This window comes from Macrotis lagotis, chromosome X (assembly GCF_037893015.1).
Source record: "Macrotis lagotis isolate mMagLag1 chromosome X, bilby.v1.9.chrom.fasta, whole genome shotgun sequence".
NCBI classification, from domain to species: Eukaryota; Metazoa; Chordata; class Mammalia; order Peramelemorphia; family Peramelidae; genus Macrotis; species Macrotis lagotis.
The window spans coordinates 393,858,658-393,877,177 of NC_133666.1; the positions used below are offsets into that span (position 1 = coordinate 393,858,658).

Consider the following 18,520-nt stretch of genomic DNA (forward strand, 5'->3'; position numbering starts at 1 on the left):
GAATGAACTCCCTAGAAATATTTATCATTCTTCTCATTTGGTGCTCTCCAGCCTCAAATCACCTTGTATCTGTTTCCATGTTGCATCCTCCTGCAACTTCTTGGGGCAGGAACTATTTTCCATTTTGACTTTCCATCCCCAAAATCTAGTACAAGGCTTTGTAGATAATAGGTGTTTAATATTTGTTGAATTAGGAGCAATTAAGTGGCACAGTGGATAGAGCCCTAGAATCAGGAGAACCTGAGTTCAAATTTGACCTCAGATGCTTTATATTTACTAGTTATGTGACCTAAGGCAAGTCACTTAATCCCACTGACTCACAAAAGCAAAAAATATTTGTTGAATTAAAAGACTAAGGCTATAAACCTGGATAAGCTGGAAGAAGGCAATATACTCAATGAGAAACAGACATGGAGCTATAGGAAATAATCAGTATTTGAGCCTGCATCACCTTTTCCATGAAATCTTTCTGATATTCTCTTTTAGTAACAATATTCCCCCTACCTCTTCTAATTTTGTTTTACACCTAATACACTGACCATACAAAATCATAATCAATTATCTCAGGTCTGTTTTATCTTCCCAATAGTCTATGAACTCCCTAAGGACAGAAACTGTCCCAAAACTATTTTCTTTGTAACAATGTTGTACACAAAGGGGATACTTGTTAAATGCTAGAAAGATTTTGGTGGATGTTTATTATAATGTGCCAAGAAATAATCATTTAGAAAGAGAAAGGGTTTTTCTAAAAGGTTCCCCTTGGGTACTAGTGGACTTTCATAAACATTACTGAGAAATGAAATTGTTGCTTCTAGCAAAGTTTGTTTTCTGTTTGGCAGGTCAAACTGTTCTGAGAAGGGATGGCTGCAATCAGTGCAAGGACAGACAGACTTAGGACAGTTTTGTACCAACACACAAGAATCAGTAAAGAAAACTTCCCTGAAAGGCAGATATTAATTAGAATCATCTGCTAAATTTATGTGATCAACTTCAGAACAGTTTCTTTTATTTCAAAGAAATTAAATTGTACTGAAACACAATATGGATCTTTCAAATTCCCTAAATCTAGATTTCTAAAGGCTTTATATCTCAAATATGACTTAAAGAACTGAGCCAAAAGAATGTCAGAAAAAATGATCTTTAGGGTCTGTTAAAGGCTAGAGCAATTAGAAGGAGACTGAATTAGTAACTCAGACAGTGGTTCTCAAGCAGATAGATTTGAAAATGGGAAACTATCCCAAGCAGTGGAATTTTGGGGAAAAAAATCTGAACTTCCAAATAGTTTATTCATATTTTTACTCAAAATTTACAAATTTTAAACCAAATTACTTACAAACATAGTAGTAACTATCCTGTATTTTTTTAAATCTGGAATTTAAAAGATAACTTTGTCTATTTTCAGAGTTTATTCTTCTCTAGGTATCCTAAGAGGATACAGTCAATATACTGACAAGTCACTCGTTTACTAGAGAGAAGATGAAAAGTATTTAAAGTAGCAGAACTAAATGATCTAAACTATTCCTGGGTACAAATGATTAAATCAATTATTCATCAAATTTATTGGCTCAAACAAGTTAAGCCAATTTTAATGAAACTCCACAATTTATACTGAAATTCTTTAAATTATATCTAAACACCCAGGAACTTATATTTCAACTACTTAAGGATCAGCTCAAAGAAAGCTATTTCTTTGTATTTCATGGGTTTTCCAGATCTCCATCAGAATGCAAACTGCTATAATAAGCTATGGATTGGTAAGATACCTCTCAGCCAAATGGATTGGGTCCACCTGCCACGATTTAAAAAACTTTAAGAGAAACAAAGATATTACTAAATTACATAATATATACCTAGTCTTTAATCTGCCTAAATTTTAATTTTAAAGGTTATCACCAACTTTGGTTATCCATGCATATGAGCATTATTGAAAAAACCTAAGCCTTGCTAAATCTTAAACCCAAGCTTAACTAGTTATCTCTAGACATATTCATAACAAATATGAGATCAAAGGTGCAAGGATGCTACATAAAAGCAAAATATTCACAATTGGAGGTATTACTTGAGTTGGAAGAATGCCCAACTTTGTTTTTTAAGTTTTTTCAGTCTTACATACCCCAAACACACTTAATAAGGGCAAATTAATATGTAGGTATTGAATTTAGGTCCAGTTCTTAAACATGGTATTTTCAGTTGGAATAAGTTAAAAGAAAGTGCTTAAATTAAACCTGAGTTTAAAGTTCATGATTACTGAGACTTGATGACAGAGGGCAATTTAAATCTACTTGAGTTGTTATATATCTTTTTTTCTAAATAGCTGATAAGTTTTGAGAATACCAACCAAGAATACAATTTATATTTTGGAATGGATAAGGACCATTATGATCAAGTATGGAAGCAATTTAGAAACTTGCTAATAGTATGTAACTACATTCACAAAACTTTGATACAGATGACCACTTAATATGAAACTTCTCTAAACATACATATCAAGTTTAGACTTCCCATGGGGAGTGAACTGGTAACTCAATAAGGATCTCATTTGTATCGTTATATCAAACCTCCAAAAAGCTAAGAGTAGTCCTATGGTTCCCATTTAAAGGAGAGTTCAGACCTACAGGATATGAAATTCTCTTAGAACTTAGTACCAAAAAAAAATCTTATTTCACTTGAAAACCATTTAGAATGACATTTAAGAAAAAATTCTGGTTGAATGCTTTTCCTATTCATTCAGTCACATCATCTAAAGCAAACGGAAGAACAATTGCAATTGCAACTAAGAAGTTAATTAGCTAACAATCTTGAAGTCCTAGAGCTAAGACGTAGGTTTTTGGTTCCAAAAAAGACAAAATGAATGTAATATACCTGGTTGAACTAATGCCTGAATTATTGTAGAGCCATTAGCAAATATTCTGATTGACATAAATTCTACACATTCTTAGTCATCCCCATTCCCAATCCTCAAATCATCTAGAGTAGACATTAAATAGGGGAAAGGTAATTCTTCTTGCTTCTCCTTAAAAATAAGATTATCTATTTATATGCAGAAAAAAGTTTTCTTCCTGTAACCTTGTTCTAGGACACATTGTAGATTAGATCCCTAAAGGATGATCTCATATAGAGGTTGCCAAAAAACATACTGGTCTCTATAAGCTCCACAGATGTTAGGACTTCATCTTATCTAAAAAACTTTTTCAATGACCCATACAACATTTTCTACTCAGAAGAGACTTTGAAGATATTAAATTGTCTTGTGGATTTTTCCTGTCTCAAGGAGTACTACCTAATGTCAACTGTAGAGGAAATTTCTGACCTAGGGAGTGGGAACGAGTACCATGTTGCTATAATAAGGTTTATTAATAAGATGCCTCTCAGTCAAATGGATTCGGTCCACTTGCCATGATTTTAAAAATTTTATGAGAAACAAAGTAATAGTGGTTATCATGTTGTGATGGAAATGGCACTTGACTGTGTGCCTGGAAACCAAGATCCAAGTACTGTCACTGTCTAATTCTGTGAGCTTTGAGAAATTGCTTTACCTCTTCTGGGTCTCAGATTAGAGGACCTCAAGGGCTCCTAACTTTGTAAAACCAAATAATTTTCTGGTTAAGACTGATTTAGTGGAGTCTTTCCTTAATTGATAGTCAAAGAATATGAAACAGGCAGTTTTCAGATGAAGAAATTAAAGACATCAATAAGTCACATTAAAAAATGTTTTAAATCTACTGATTAGAGAAAAGTCAATTAAAACTGAGGAATCATTGCACAATCATCAGATTGGCTAGGATCAGAAAAAAAAAGAAAATGGCCAATAATGGTGGAGATGTGGAAAAAATAGGTACATTAATGCATCAGTGATGGACTGGTCATTCTGAAAAACAATTTGGAACTATAGCCAAAGAGGTATAAAGTTATGTATGCCCTTTCATCCAACCATACCACTATTAGTTCTGCATCCCAATGAGGTCACCAAAAAAAGGGAAAAGGACCCATAACTACAAAATTATTTAAACTAGTTCTTTTTGGCAGAACAAGTTAAAATAAATAAATGAGGTGGAATATTATTGTTCTACAAGAAATCATGAGCAGCTGCGCTCTAGAAAGTCTGGAAAGACTTGCATGAACTGATACTGAGTGAAGTTAGCAGAACACTATATTGCATACATTAACAGCAACATTGTAGGTGAACAGCTCTTGGAGGGACTCAGATCCTCTCAGCAGTTCAGTGATCAAGGATAATTCTGAGAGATTGTTATGGAAAATACCTCCACATCCAGAGAAAAAAATATGAAGACTGAATGCAGAGCAAAGTAGACTGCTTGCTTTTTAAAACTTTGATTATTTTTTTCTCATGCCCCCCCCCCAGTTCTAATTCTTTCACAATATGAAGAATACAGAATTATTAAACATGGTTGTTCTTGGAAACCTATATCAGATTGCTCACTCCCATGGGGAGGAAGGAGGGTGGTAGAAAAATGTGCAAAAGGATGAATGTTGAAAACTATCTTTGCATGTAAATGGAAAAAAATTGATGAGCAAGTGGATTTCAGAAAAACCTTACTTGACTAAGATGAACTGATGCTGGGTGGAGTGAGCAGAAACAGAACACTGTACACAATAGCAGCAACATTTTGTGATTATCAACTATGATAACCTTAGCTCTTCTCAGCAAAAGTGACTAAAGACAATTCTAAAAGATCTGTGATAGGAAAAAACCATCCACATCCAGAGAAAAAACAATGAAATCTGAATGCAAATCAAAGAACACTATTTTCACTTTTCTTATAATTTTTCCCTTTTGTTCTGATTTTTTCAGTCTAATTATGGGAATATGTTTAACATAATCATGCATGGATAACCTATATCAAATTGCTTATCTTGAGGAAGGGGAAGGGGAGGAGAAAATTTTACAAAAATGTTGACAATTATCTCTGCATATATTTGGGGAAAAAGCATTCTACAAGCATAAACTTGAGGTAGGAGAAAGATTACCAAGAGAAACAATCCTAAAGAACTCAACCAATTCCAGATTAGGATTGTTGCTAGATCTTAAACCACACAGCAGTGGCTAATGAAGATAAGGACTAATGATCAGATTGTCCTACAAGTTTTCCTTGTGTCTTAAAATTGCAGTCATTCACTGCAACACTGACCAATTTACCAACTCAACACAAACTGGTTCTGATGTGGTTTTGCAGGTAGACATTTTAGCACACAATTTAGTAGGATTTTATCCCTTTGGAAAGGATTTAGCAAAAATGTGATCAATGCTACTTAATCACTAATTTAGAAACCAAATGTTAAGTAAAAATCCTGACTGTGAAAAAACAATGTTCAACATTGATATTATACATTCATTTATCACTATTCATCTATCAGTTAGCTTTGGATCAGATATGTGATTGGATCAGTATGGGGAAAAAAAGTTTCTGTATCAATGTGAATTAGCACTTCTCTAGTCTTATGGGGAGGCTGAGTCTGGATAGGAAGCCAGTTCTCTTATTTCCTATGCCATTCTGCCTCTAATTGTATGGAGTTTGTGCATAAACACAAATACCAGAATGTAAATGTTTTTAGAGGGGGTAAAGTGGTTAGAAGACCAACTTTAGACTGGATTCAAGTGTTACCTTTGGTATGTACTGTGTGACTATAACCACCTCAGATCTCACCAGACAATATCTAATTTACAGGTATTATTAGCTAAGTTGCCTACATGCATTATTAGCAGAAGCAGTTTTCCTACCAGGAATTCCTTGTTTTTCAGTAGTTGAACTAGAAGGGGATTTTTTTGGGGTAGCTTATTTTAGATGTTACTAATAAATACAGATATCTCAGGAGATAGCAGTCTGTTAATTAGTAGCTTCCTCATATTCTCATTTTCTACTGAGAGAAGGAAAAACATCTTTTAAGTGAATGAGCTCAAAACTTTTTTTTTGCAAGGAAAATGGGGTTAAGTGGCTTGCCCAAGGCCACACAGCTAGGTAATTATTAAGTGTCTGAGACCATATTTGAACCCAGGTACTCCTGACTCCAGGGCTGGTGCTTTATCCACTGTGCCACCTAGCCACCCCTAAGATGATTTTCTTTAAAGAACATTTTTTTAAAGGCAGCAAATAAGAGGATCCAGGTTAACAAACTGTAAGGATTTAAGTTTCAAACAATAGCTCCCACAGGAAGGTGCTTCCCTACTTTTATTATTTGAAGAGATAAGGTAAAAAAAAGGGGGATGTGCTAAGTAGGAGGTAGTATGTTTCTATGAAAAAGGGCATTTTTTTAATTGGTTAGCATATTCCATTCTTTATGAGGCCATTTATGACAAAGCGATTGACATCACTGTATCAAGCAGTGGTGTCATCAAAATAAATTGTCTTTGCTAGAGAAAATATTAGAGAAGGGTTATTATATTATGGGGAAAATTATTACTTCTTGATGAAAGACAATCATTAATGTAAGTAGTCTTGCCATAATTCTACATGCAGAATCTTCCTTGGAAAGAGAAATTTGCCTTTGAGATTTTGTTCCAGCTTACCCCTAAAAAGCAGTTTGACAAAGGGAAAAAATGTCTTCTAAATTTAATTCATATTTCTGCATGAAAAAATCAATTTCCATTTTGGCAATATTATTCAATCCCATACAAAAATTGAGAGTTAACAGATTTCTCCCCTGAAAATGTGGATGAATTCTTCCATTATTTTGAAATCAAGTAGGACTTAGTAAATGGAAATCTCAATGAGAAAAGGAAAATCACTCCCTGTTGTTCTTGAACATTTGGGACATGACCATTTTAAAGCCTCCCTGGAATCGTAATTATTCTCAAATTCCTTTCAGCCCAACAATCTATAAATAGCTGGGTTGATGCCAACCTTTAAGATGGTGAGATAAGGAGAGATATAGTTGCAAAGCTCTTAAGCTTAATATCTGATGGCACCATAAGTCTGTAAATACCATATTGAATTAAGAAGACAATTTCCTTTCTTTGGTCTTTATCTCTAGCACCTAATAACTTGATTGGTTAAGTATCTTTTCCTATTTAAAATGAAGAAGAGTTGAAACAGAAGAGTTTAAAGCCTAGAGGATCATGTTGGAGAAAGCAAATCCCTAAGATTTCTCATTTTTAGAAAGGCAGCAATGGGGACAAATAGCTAAAAGGCTAAGATTTGGATATTTTAGGAAAAAGCAACTATCAAGGAAACAGCAGAAAACGATTTATTCAACAACCAAGAAAGTCAGATTTTTGAAAAGTAATTCATGTCTCAGTTGAATGTGTATAGAGGATATATATTTCTTTCCCAAAACTGTTAAGGGCCCTTGCACTAAGAAAGTCTTTAAAGTTGCTTTTCTATTAAAAGAACTATGCCAAAGAAGGGTCAGCTGAAGAAATGGAAAGTTTAGCCCAAGGAAGACATTTAAAGAAAATAGGGTATTTGAAGGGCTATCATATATGTTTAAGAACCACTGAGACTTGCTTTGCTTGGCACCAAGATGACAATTTAGAACAATGGTTAGATGTCAGAGGTCCAGTGGGCTGCCCCAAGAAGTAATTGCTTCTCCCACAAAGAATATCTTTAAGTAGTTTTGGGGGTATTATTAAAGGGGGACTCCTATTTAGCTAAGGATTAGAGAAAGCTTCTAAGTCCCTTTAAATTCTGATTTTGTTAATTACCTTGCAGGGTACAAAGTTATGGACAGTTCACAAAGAAAACAATTCAAGGCAATGTAAAAGAATAGTTTTCTAAGACAATCTTATTACTGATACAAGATATGATGGTTAGAAAAAAATGAGTCAAAATCCCTTTGGGAGAATTACTGTGGCTCTACATTATCACAAAGTTTGGGTTAAAATTATCCATGCATATATGTACTTAAATTTCCATGTGAAACTCTAGAGACCATTCTTAATCTCCAAAAGTTTGGGTAGTTAAGATAGCAACCGATTTTGGGGTTCACTTTTCTAAAAGTGAATCTTTCAAACAGCTAGATCTGGTGTCCTACCTACTTACCTCTCATTTTCAATAATGAACAACTCAGCAAGCTTTTTTCAATTTTCATTCATATATGACATAATATAAAACACCAATGCCACAAACACATCAAGTGAAGTCATTTAAACACATAATCATGAAGTCATTAATCCCAGTTCTATCACTAACTGACGATCGGGCAAGCAAAGGTAACTAACTGCTCTGGGTTTTTCTTTTTTCTTTTTGATTTTTTTGTGGGTTTTCTTTCAAGTATAAAATGGAGGGTTAGATTGGATGAACTTCAAAAGTAATTCAAAAGTAATGGAACAACTTCAGCTTAGATCTGACCCACGGAGGTTAAGTAAACTGCCCAAGTCTACACAGATAAACATAGATAATGTCTCAGGTTACATGAATTCTCTTGTCATATTATTTTTTTTGGTATGTGTTTGATGACGAGGGTAGAGAGGAAGGTTAGTGGTCCAGGGTGCTCTCTTGGTGAACAGTTCTATTAATTTACCTGGTATGCAACTTGTCTAATAGATTGAGTCATATAGCTTGTATACGTGTGTGTTATATCATGTTAAGATTTGAACCTGAGGCTTTCTGATTCTACCTCTACCTTACTGTTCAAGCAGTTTGAATTAAACTATATAATGTGCATAAAAACCACAAGAAAAAGAATATGAGTTGCTTAACGACTCAAAAAACCTTTTTTTTTACCCTATAACAAATTCCAAGAGCTTCATCTCTGAGGTCAAAATAAAAGTTCATTCTTCATATTTATCTGAACCAAAATATCAACTTCTAATAAAGGAAATTTTCTGGGAGAACTGAAAAGAATGTAAGAAATCTAGCTGCTCTTGATATACTAGATTATCCTAAAAGTTAGTCTTTTAGGACAAGTGATCTCAATGTTAAAAACTGAAATGGAAAATATTTGAAAATTAAACATTGCTATATGCTTAACTGAATAATTTTTTTTTAAGAAAAGTCAATTCCCAGTTAAAAACAGTTCTCAGTTAAAAAATTTGATACATATTTTAGCAATTTACAATGCTGCTAGCAAGAGTGTTAGGAAAGAGCTAAGGAAAGCACATGGGCCTTAGTCTGGATTCTGTTCCAAATTTAAGTAAACTTGGTCAAATTACATAAAGAAATTCGTGTCTAATCTTTCTAAATCCCTGTGGTAGTTTTCAAATTGTGATTATATTTAAACTTCTCTAAATGGGTCTATATTGTGGCATATACTTGTTAAATCAGGAGCCTGAATGGCTTTGCTTCTGTTTCCATTTTAAGGTACTTAAGTATGGGTAAGTTATCAACTGATTTTGATATATATTTTAGCTTCTAAAATTAGTTTACAAACTAAGAACTTCCTTGAACAAAAAAATTAAGGGCCAATTAAAAATGTGTTATCACCACAAGTTTAACTATATGGTCAAATTTCATAAATTTCCAATCCATGTGTTTAGAATTTTTAGAAATCAGAGACTGGACTACATTTTTTACAGCAAACCTTTTTCTTCATAGATTGTTAACAGGGGAAAATGACTGAAAAAACAAAAAAAAAACACACTTGGAAAACAAATTCCAAGTATCCTAAAAACAAATTATAAAATAACTTAATAATGAATGATTTATATAGGGCTTTGAAGTTTTCAAAGTGCTTTAACATCTATTCTAATCCTCATAAATATGCACTAGGAAATACACCAATATGTACTAATATATTACAAGGTTATCCTTTTTTTACATGTAAGGAAACTGAGGTTTATACAGAGTGACATGCTCAAAATTTCATAGCTTGTTTATGGCAGAAGTCTGAACTGAGATTGCCGAACTCTTTGTCCAGTAGGCTTCCCATTAAGATACACCAATTATTTCTTAGAATGTTAGAGATAGACAGGACCAGAAATATAATTTTAATCCAACTTTTTCAATTTAGAAATAAGACAGAGTGCTTAAATGACTTACCCTTGATTACAATGTGATCCTGACATTTTGATACGCTATGATATTGGATGCCCCCCGCCCCATATCTATTCATTAAAGCAGTTCACCACGAATCACTATATTAAATAATACTCTTGAGTTAACTCTTATGTATCTAAATTTAATAAAAATTACTTTGAAAATTAAGTTTTCCTCCTTGATAAATGGAGGAAAAAATCCTGAAAATTAGTCAAAAATTAAAATAAATTCACAAGGCAGGAAGGAGTTTAGTGCTCACAAGTTTGTATTTTTAGGTTTGATCAAGAATATTGTGTATTTTCTAAATACACTGACAAAACAGTTTTGGAAGTTTACAAACATGTCTTAAGACACTAGGTAGATTACAACAAAAGGTTGATTTTTGTAAAAGATCTTCCAGAAGAACTTTTACAAACAACAGCATTTAGAACATGTTTTTATGTTTTACAGTGTTTAAAACAGATACTCCCCCATTTTATAATTGCTCACATCCATCCTCCCGCTCCAAAACTTTGTTCAATTTAAAGGACCCTAATATTATAAAACTCAAGTCCTTTTAAAAGTATGTTTGTCCCTGACTTTGAAAATACTGGAATTATTCAAATAAAGAAAGGGACAAGGTTGAAATGAAGAGCATCACACATTAAATACTACAGAGACTAGTTTTTAAAAAATTGTATTTATACCAATAATTATACCATAGTTAAGGATCTGGGTGACTGAATGGCACAGGAAAAAGTATCTCTGGTTCCCCAGCTGAAATCCAGCCTTCATAATATGAAGTGGGACATTTGTTTAGTAGTCAGTGTAGCTCATATTAATTGGGCCAGGTAACAAATACCTACTACCCCATCAGAAGAGTATAAATTGAAAGATTTGGGGTGAAAAATGAATCCTATGCCCCTGTAGCAAAGACTCAGGATAAGGATAAGGAGGATCCAATGTTGTTTTGAAGGGAAATTGTGTATTCAGGTGATTTAATTCATCATCTTTCACTGAGAAAACTCACAGATGATATGGAGGGGAAATTAACTTAATAAGGAGGGGGAGAAGTAAACCTAAATCTTCATGTTGCATTTGGAAATCATTTTAACATTCAGATTTATTTCATGCATTTATAAAAATTATCAGCATGGGCTTAAGGGACAACCAACTGAACAAAGTGAAGTTAATTCCACAAGTCAGCTTTTCTTAAAAAAAAAAGAATCATGATAGAATTGTTTTAATATATAATTTTATAACATATTAAACCTTTAAATAACTTTGCCAAGCATACATCATTGGAAATCTCTTTAAAACTGCACTTACAATTTATTTGTTCTTTTAATTGGATGCAGATGAAAGTTTACATAAGCCTTAAAGTTGTGTGTCTCTTCTCCCTTGCAAAGTCATCACACACCTCTCTGAGGCTCTCTTCAGGTCCTCCTACAACTTTATTAATAGAAACTAATTTCACAGTGCTTAACATTTCCCCCTTAATAATTTTCTGTTTTCTTCTCATTCTCAAATCTATCCTTTTATTCTTCCTGAGCTCATATCTAGTCTCTTCCTTAGTTAACAATGAAGATTAGATATTTCCCAGATTTTCAAACTTCCCTTCTTTCCCTTCCCTACAAAGGCATTCCATTTTTAGCCTAAAATAGACCTAGAATATGGAAAAATAGTATAATAATTGACAAAAAATAATGATGACAAGTGACTACAATAATATAAGATCAAAGCAGAAGTAATCCTTTCTGTGAAATAAAAAACTTAATACTAGGTCTTAATTTTACTTGATATTGTATGACTGTCCATTTCCTGTGGAATGGATCTATGACAATGCTTTATGCTCTTCACTCCATTTAAATTATTTTCCTTTTATATCAATAAATGAACTTTCTAATTTTGCCAGTGGCTCCTTAATGACATATTATTCCATTGGTATTGCCTTCAAAACTTAGAAAGAAGCTTTTAGAATTTTCCAACAAAAACAACTTCCTTAAATTGCACTGCAAGTCAGATAAAGGAATACTTATCAAAATAGAATCCTCCAGTAGTATAACTTAGTACTAATTGATTTAAAAAATAAGACCTAGAAAGGGAAAGGTGGCCCCTCCAAGATCAAGAGATAAAATAAGTTAGGCAGTCAGCAAGTAGAAAAATCTGTCAATTCCATTTCTGTTGTAAAATTATTACTTTTAAGAAATAACTATTTTATAGGCTGTAGCTAATATATTCTGGAATATAAACACTTTTCCTTTGGATTACCCTTCTTAATTAAAACAAATATTAAAAGTATCAAATGTCATTTGACCAAGAATAAAGCCAATCTGTTTTAACAACAGAAAAGGCAATGGACAATCAATTATAAAATATTTTAAATTATCAGTTAACAAGCCATCTATATTAAACTTTGCTTTCAAATTATAACCGAAACAAAAGCACAACAATTCTGTAGTGTACCAAGTGTATATTTCAATTTACTGTATGCAATCTAACAACAAATTTGGTCATAATTTACCAGATATACATAAATGATTTAAGTAGTAAAAGAAGATTCAGTTTCAAGAGAATAAGTTCATACCTTGAGAAAAAAGTTAAAGTACATTAAGAATGAAAAGCCAGGTCCAGTTTCTATGCAGTAAGTGAGCTGTAGTCTAATAAAGCAGATTTAGGTGATTTTCAGATATATAGCTTTCTTTTTAATATATATATATATATTTATATATATAGACAGATCTACCAATTGTAAACTATGGTTTTTCTTTTAAGGGGGGATAAATGGGATGGAGAAATCTTTATACTATACTTACATATTCACAAAGCAGAACATTTACGTTTAAAATACTTTTTCATTCATATTATCTTTGCCCTACTAATTTCTACTTTGGACCCCACCAAAATTACACATTACTCATTTCAGTCTAGAACAATGAGAATAGGATGTATGCTTCAGATAAAAATAAAAATCAAATCAAATCTAGCCATTTGTCAGGAATACAGTGATGCAGTAGCTACCAATGAAACAATTAGATGAAAAAGATGCATTTTAATAACCATATAACTGTAGTTTATCTCAGTTTCATCCAGCAGAAACATCAGTGTCTAACATTAAACCATCATTCTACTGAAGGGACAATGATAAAGCTTGTCTCTTAAAATACATATCAACTTTGATCAGATGGAGCACCAAAAGATTATGACAGATTATGTCTGTCAAAGCATACTTCAAAACTTTTCCACACAACTAGCATAATTTAGTTACCTGATATTATAAAATAGGAAAATAGTCATTTGATACCTAAAACAAAGCTGAAAAATATGGTGACCATCTTATTTTTAAATAGTTCTATCACACTGGCCTAGCTAAGTGTTACTGGTAAATGCTTATTAATATTGTGGCATATATTCCATCATGTCAAATGTTCTTGGTGTCCAATGATCAGTTAATCCATTTGCCACTAGGCAACATTAAGTTGATAAAGTTTAACTTAATAATACAGTACCCTTTTCTATACCAAAGAAGCTTAAGTTGAAATTACAGCAAAATATATTTGGAAATATATTAATGGTTGTTTTTTCCCTAAAGATCCAATTTCAAATTTTCATGCTGCCCAGGTGCCTCCAAACTGCAGGATGCTGATATTGGCAGAGATTATGTGAATTGGCAACTAGTAGAAATAATAAATAGTAATGTGTCTTTTTCTTTTTTAAAAAAGGTACTGAGAACTAAGTTAAAAATCATTTACCATCATTCTAAAAACACTCAATGGCCCAGAAAATGTGAAACAAAAAAAAAAAAAAAAAAAAGAAGAAAGCAATTTGTTGTGTTAATTTTAATGATGAAAAAGGGCACAGGAAATAAAAAAGAACCTGATGTTTGACTTATACTGCATAACAAACTAACCAAATTGGACACGCAGGATAAATTATAAAACAAATCATGTGGCTTAATAATTCTATGACTCTCTATTAGAAATTTATGCCTTTTATAGAGGACTGAGGTATATACACTGGCCAGACAGGAAGGGTAATACAGGAGGGAGAAAGAAAGGGAGGTGGGAACAGGGTAGCTAACAGTGCCAAGGTAACAGATACCAAAAACTAGACGGACATGTCAGAAAACGTCATATAGTAACCATTTATCAAATTAAACTAAAGCAGCAGGAGAAAGTTACTTATATAATCGATCATTTTAGTGGTATTTTGCCAACTTCATTGGAAAACAAAGTTAACTTCAGCAACATTATTCCACATCTCATGAAGTAGTGAAGATTTTGCAATTTAAACTTTCTGAAGGGAAGAGGAAAAAAGGGGAGTCAGTTAGCTCATTCCAATAAATAACCTCTCCAGTTCTTGTAAAGGGACACACAGGAACAAAGAGCTGGGAAACCATAATATCAATACAAAAAAAAAAAAAAAGATTTGTTTTAAGTTATGAAGCAATTGAAATTGGACAACTGAAAAAAGTTGAACCACTGGGGGAGTAGAGCCCCTCACAGAAAATTCTGTATTTCTTTTTCTTTTAAAAAAATTTGTTTAAAAATAAAAAATAGAAACAAAAACTCTACTAGCACAAACTAGCCTGAGTGGTTTGATGACAGTGTGATTGGGTTTGAGGAAGCTACTTCTGTACTTCCATAAATTTTTTCCCCATTCATGGTAACAAATAACACATGAATGTAAAAACACTACGAGGACAGTTACTATGCTTTTAATATGACTCAAATAGCTACTGTATATCCTATAAATAATAAAAAATATTTTTACTTTGATAACTGATTGGAGATGTGAGTACTCTGTATAATTCAACCAAAAGGTTGTTTGCTGTACAGTCCTGTGCAAATATAAAAATTTAGTAATATTTTTTGCTATAAGGCTTTGACCCTACAGTTTTCACAGCAACATAACTACCCATCCAGCATGTACCATATTTTGCAAGCCTTCAGTTCAAGAATTCAAATTGTCAATTCATATTATGTCCAACTGCAGCATCCTTGAGGAGTATGCTAGGTCAGTTAATCATCAAGTGACATACAAACATCCCCCGATTCGTCCCATCGAGATGGATCAGTCTGTTCTTCTCCATCATCAACCAACTCTTCATCAGCTTCTCCTGCTTCATTCTCCTCATATTCTTCATCTCTAGTGAAATCTGTGTCCTGCACCTGGTCTACGCCTTCTTGACCTCCTGGTTGTGATTTATCTGTACATTCTACACACACTCCATAACGTCGAGATCCATGTCTTATTCCAACACTGGCAGCTAACATGAATATCTTCTTACATACCATACATTTATACTTTTTATCCTTTTTATGCACCTATTAAGGAAAAAAAAGTTAATAGGTTGTTGCACATTATATTTAAATAGATAATAGCATATTAAAATAACTATACAGATTAAAGTATGATAGATATTCACAAAGGAGAACACATATGATGTCTCACTCCACTGTAGAATGCTTTATGAATTGGTTCAATTCTAACTTCACTAACTAACCAAGACTAAATAAACATATGGCCTTCTCAAGTAATGATTTTAAAATATTTGAAACATCAGTAAGAATATTTAACAAATACAGTTAGGATTTTCAAGTCAGTATAAGAAATTGCTTACCAGGGAATGTCTTTTTACATGCTCTCTTCGAGTAAACAATTTCCCACAGATATCACAGCTAAATGATCTCACTCCTGTATGAATGAGCAAGTGTCTTTTTAGTGTTCGTCTGTATTTGGCTACATAGTTGCAATGAGGGCATTTTAATTTGTTCATGATTATAGATGATTCACCTTTAGAAGAGAAAAAAGATCAAATACAGCTAACATGAGAGATGGTAAAGATTTATTAACACTAAAAAATATTAGCCAAATCCCCTCTCCAAATTGTTAACAATGAGCAAAACTGGCAGACCATTTTTCCATTGCCCACTTCTGTTGATATGCATATGAAGAGTAGAATGATCCCAAAGCAGGAAAAGAAAAGGAGGTATGTACTTTTATCAGGAAATAATCAGACCTTTAAAAATAAAGCAGTTGGTTTACTTGCCTGCTCTATTATTTCAACAAAGCCTCTATAAATGAGTCTCTCTCACCTGACCATGTCAGATTTTAATGTGGTTGTCATTTTAAAGTGACTACAAACTTAATATTTTAAATATCTTCTTTTATAAAAGAAAACATCCTATCAAGATTTAGTTGCCTTTGTCTATCATACTAAAATAAAAAGCTTATTAAAAGCATTGATCTATAAATTCTAAAATGAATCACTGAAATCTTATCACTCGAGACCAAGACAAAATACCTTGTAAATTTGTAAGATAAACAACACCCTTAACTAAACAAATCTTAATACTCTGGATATTAAGCAATATCTCCAATAATTGAAATGACAGATTGAGATTGTGCACAGAGGGAGATAAAAACCTATAGGCAATTTCAACTTAGAATTTTAAGCAAATTGTTCAAATGAAAAATTACAGGACCTAAAGATATGGTTAGAATAAGTTTCTAAAATTCTTGAATTTTGGTTTTACTTGCCATTTTCCCAGGTTTCCTGTTTTGGCCAAGATTCTGGCAACAATCCATACTTGAAATCATTTGAAGTACCCGGCAACAGTCCATACTTGAAATCATTTGAAGTACCCGGCAACAGTCCATACTTGAAATCATTTGAAGTACCCGGCAACAATCCATACTTGAAATCATTTGAAGGACCTATTACAAATTAAAAACTTTTTTTAACCTTTAATTATCTTATTTGCAATGTTACTTAATACCTTATTCAAGATGAAGGAAAAAAATTGAGTATTTGACAAATATTTGTACATCTAAACAAAGCAACATATTCTGAAAGAGTTAATGAGTATGTACTTCTAATTTTATTTCTCTGAATTTATGTACCTATTTGATGTTAAGAGTATTGTTAAATAAAAAAGCAATACCAAATACAATTTGGAAAAATAATTATACCTATGCACATCAACTTCATTAATAATAATTTTTCAATGTTGCAGAGACCCAGTAGTTTCATAAATTACTGCTCAGAAGGTATGACTACAAAGTCATAGAAATACAGACTAGGCTAGAAGCCCAGTGGTATGTATCATCAGAGAAATACAATACTAAAAAAGGAGATACTATCATTCCTTCTAGAAAAAGAATGATGTTTTTTGGCTTTTTGCTGGAGACTGAATATAGTTTGTAATCTGTTCAACAGTAAAGAAGAAGACAACCATGCCTAAAATGATGCAGCACTCTCCTATAGTTGAACCTGTTTTCCTAGTGAACTCCATTATCAGCATTCATATATCTGTGAAAGCTAAGTATTTTAAATGCAATGGGGGGGGGGGGGGTAAGTGGGGGAAGAAAGGAGTATATGGAAGGAGGAAGAGAAGGAAAAGGAAAAGGATATGTTATTGGGATACAATAAGCACTTCTATCATGCAGATAGGGATGTAAGGATACTGGTTTAAACTAGGATAAATCATTGGTGTGCTATATACTACAGTGAAGAAATGATTACTGGTGAAGCATAATTAATGGAAAGAATAACTAGATTGACTGCAAGTGTGTAACATAATAGAAAAGGGGGGGGAAGAGGGTAAGACACAGTACTTTGGCTTGATTGGGCACATTCCTAGGAACACTGTACAACTGTTAGCTCAAACTCCTATATCAGTAATCATCATTTACACATTACAAAAAGGTAATGACCCAATTTTGATCCATGGGTAAAATTATTACAAATCCCAATAGTTCAGATTTACCTATATAGAAGACTGTGCACTATGGAACAGAAATGCTTATTGCCGTGAGGTATTTGGCAAACAACCAAAAGCAATTTTCCTAAATGACCACCACACCAAAGGAGGATGTTGGTCATAAATATTTTGACAATTAAGACAAATGGGATCTCCTCAGATATCCAAGTGAATGGAAAATTCACCTGACCAGCTGATTCAGATAAAATCAGAGATGCAGAGTAACCCACCAATTCAGTATCAAAAAAAAAAATCCATAACATTTCATTATTCTCAAGTTAAGGTTTCGATCTACCAGGGTGCTGCTAATTGACTACAAACAGAATTGAGTCCTTGAGTGCTAATATGTCAAGAAATTTCTGTTCAGACTGGGCTACAAGGAAATACATAGCACAGAGGAATGTGATAATTCACAACTCAAAAGGATGGATATTTTAGCTTAACGTATCTGGATCAACAGCAATGTCAGAGTGGCAAGGTTACACAACTAAATTCAAGCCTAAAATTAAAATGCATGCCACCTTTTAAAAAAATAAAATACCACTCGTATCACTGGCACGAATGAAAGGTAAAAAAATTTACCTAGTAAAGTTCACAGGCATTGAGTCAAACAAATAATGGGAAAAAAATCTCCTAACCATTCATGGAGATAGTAATTATTTCTTTTGCATCTTATTTTCTGATACTTTCTGCTGATCATTCAACATTTACTGGATGATAGTGAACCTGGCCTAAAGAATTATTTTCAACTTTTTCTTATCACCATCTCTTTTAAGTCAAAGTGAATTTTATTTTACCTATTTTTTCACTCAAGATATTTGTTTTTGTCTTTGCTTGTATTAC

The 18,520-nt window shown here is 32.9% G+C and overlaps 1 protein-coding gene across 1 annotated transcript in view; it reads right to left on the reverse strand.

The window, feature by feature from the left end:
- Window positions 1-2,513: 2,513 nt before the first annotated feature.
- ZBTB10 (zinc finger and BTB domain containing 10) overlaps window positions 2,514-18,520 on the reverse strand; it is a 62,459-nt gene continuing 46,452 nt past the window's right edge. Inside the window, 3 exon segments of the mRNA XM_074206847.1 lie at window positions 2,514-15,238; window positions 15,535-15,707; window positions 16,455-16,631. Coding sequence (XP_074062948.1) covers window positions 14,933-15,238; window positions 15,535-15,707; window positions 16,455-16,631 — 656 coding nt within the window. The 3' untranslated portion in view covers window positions 2,514-14,932.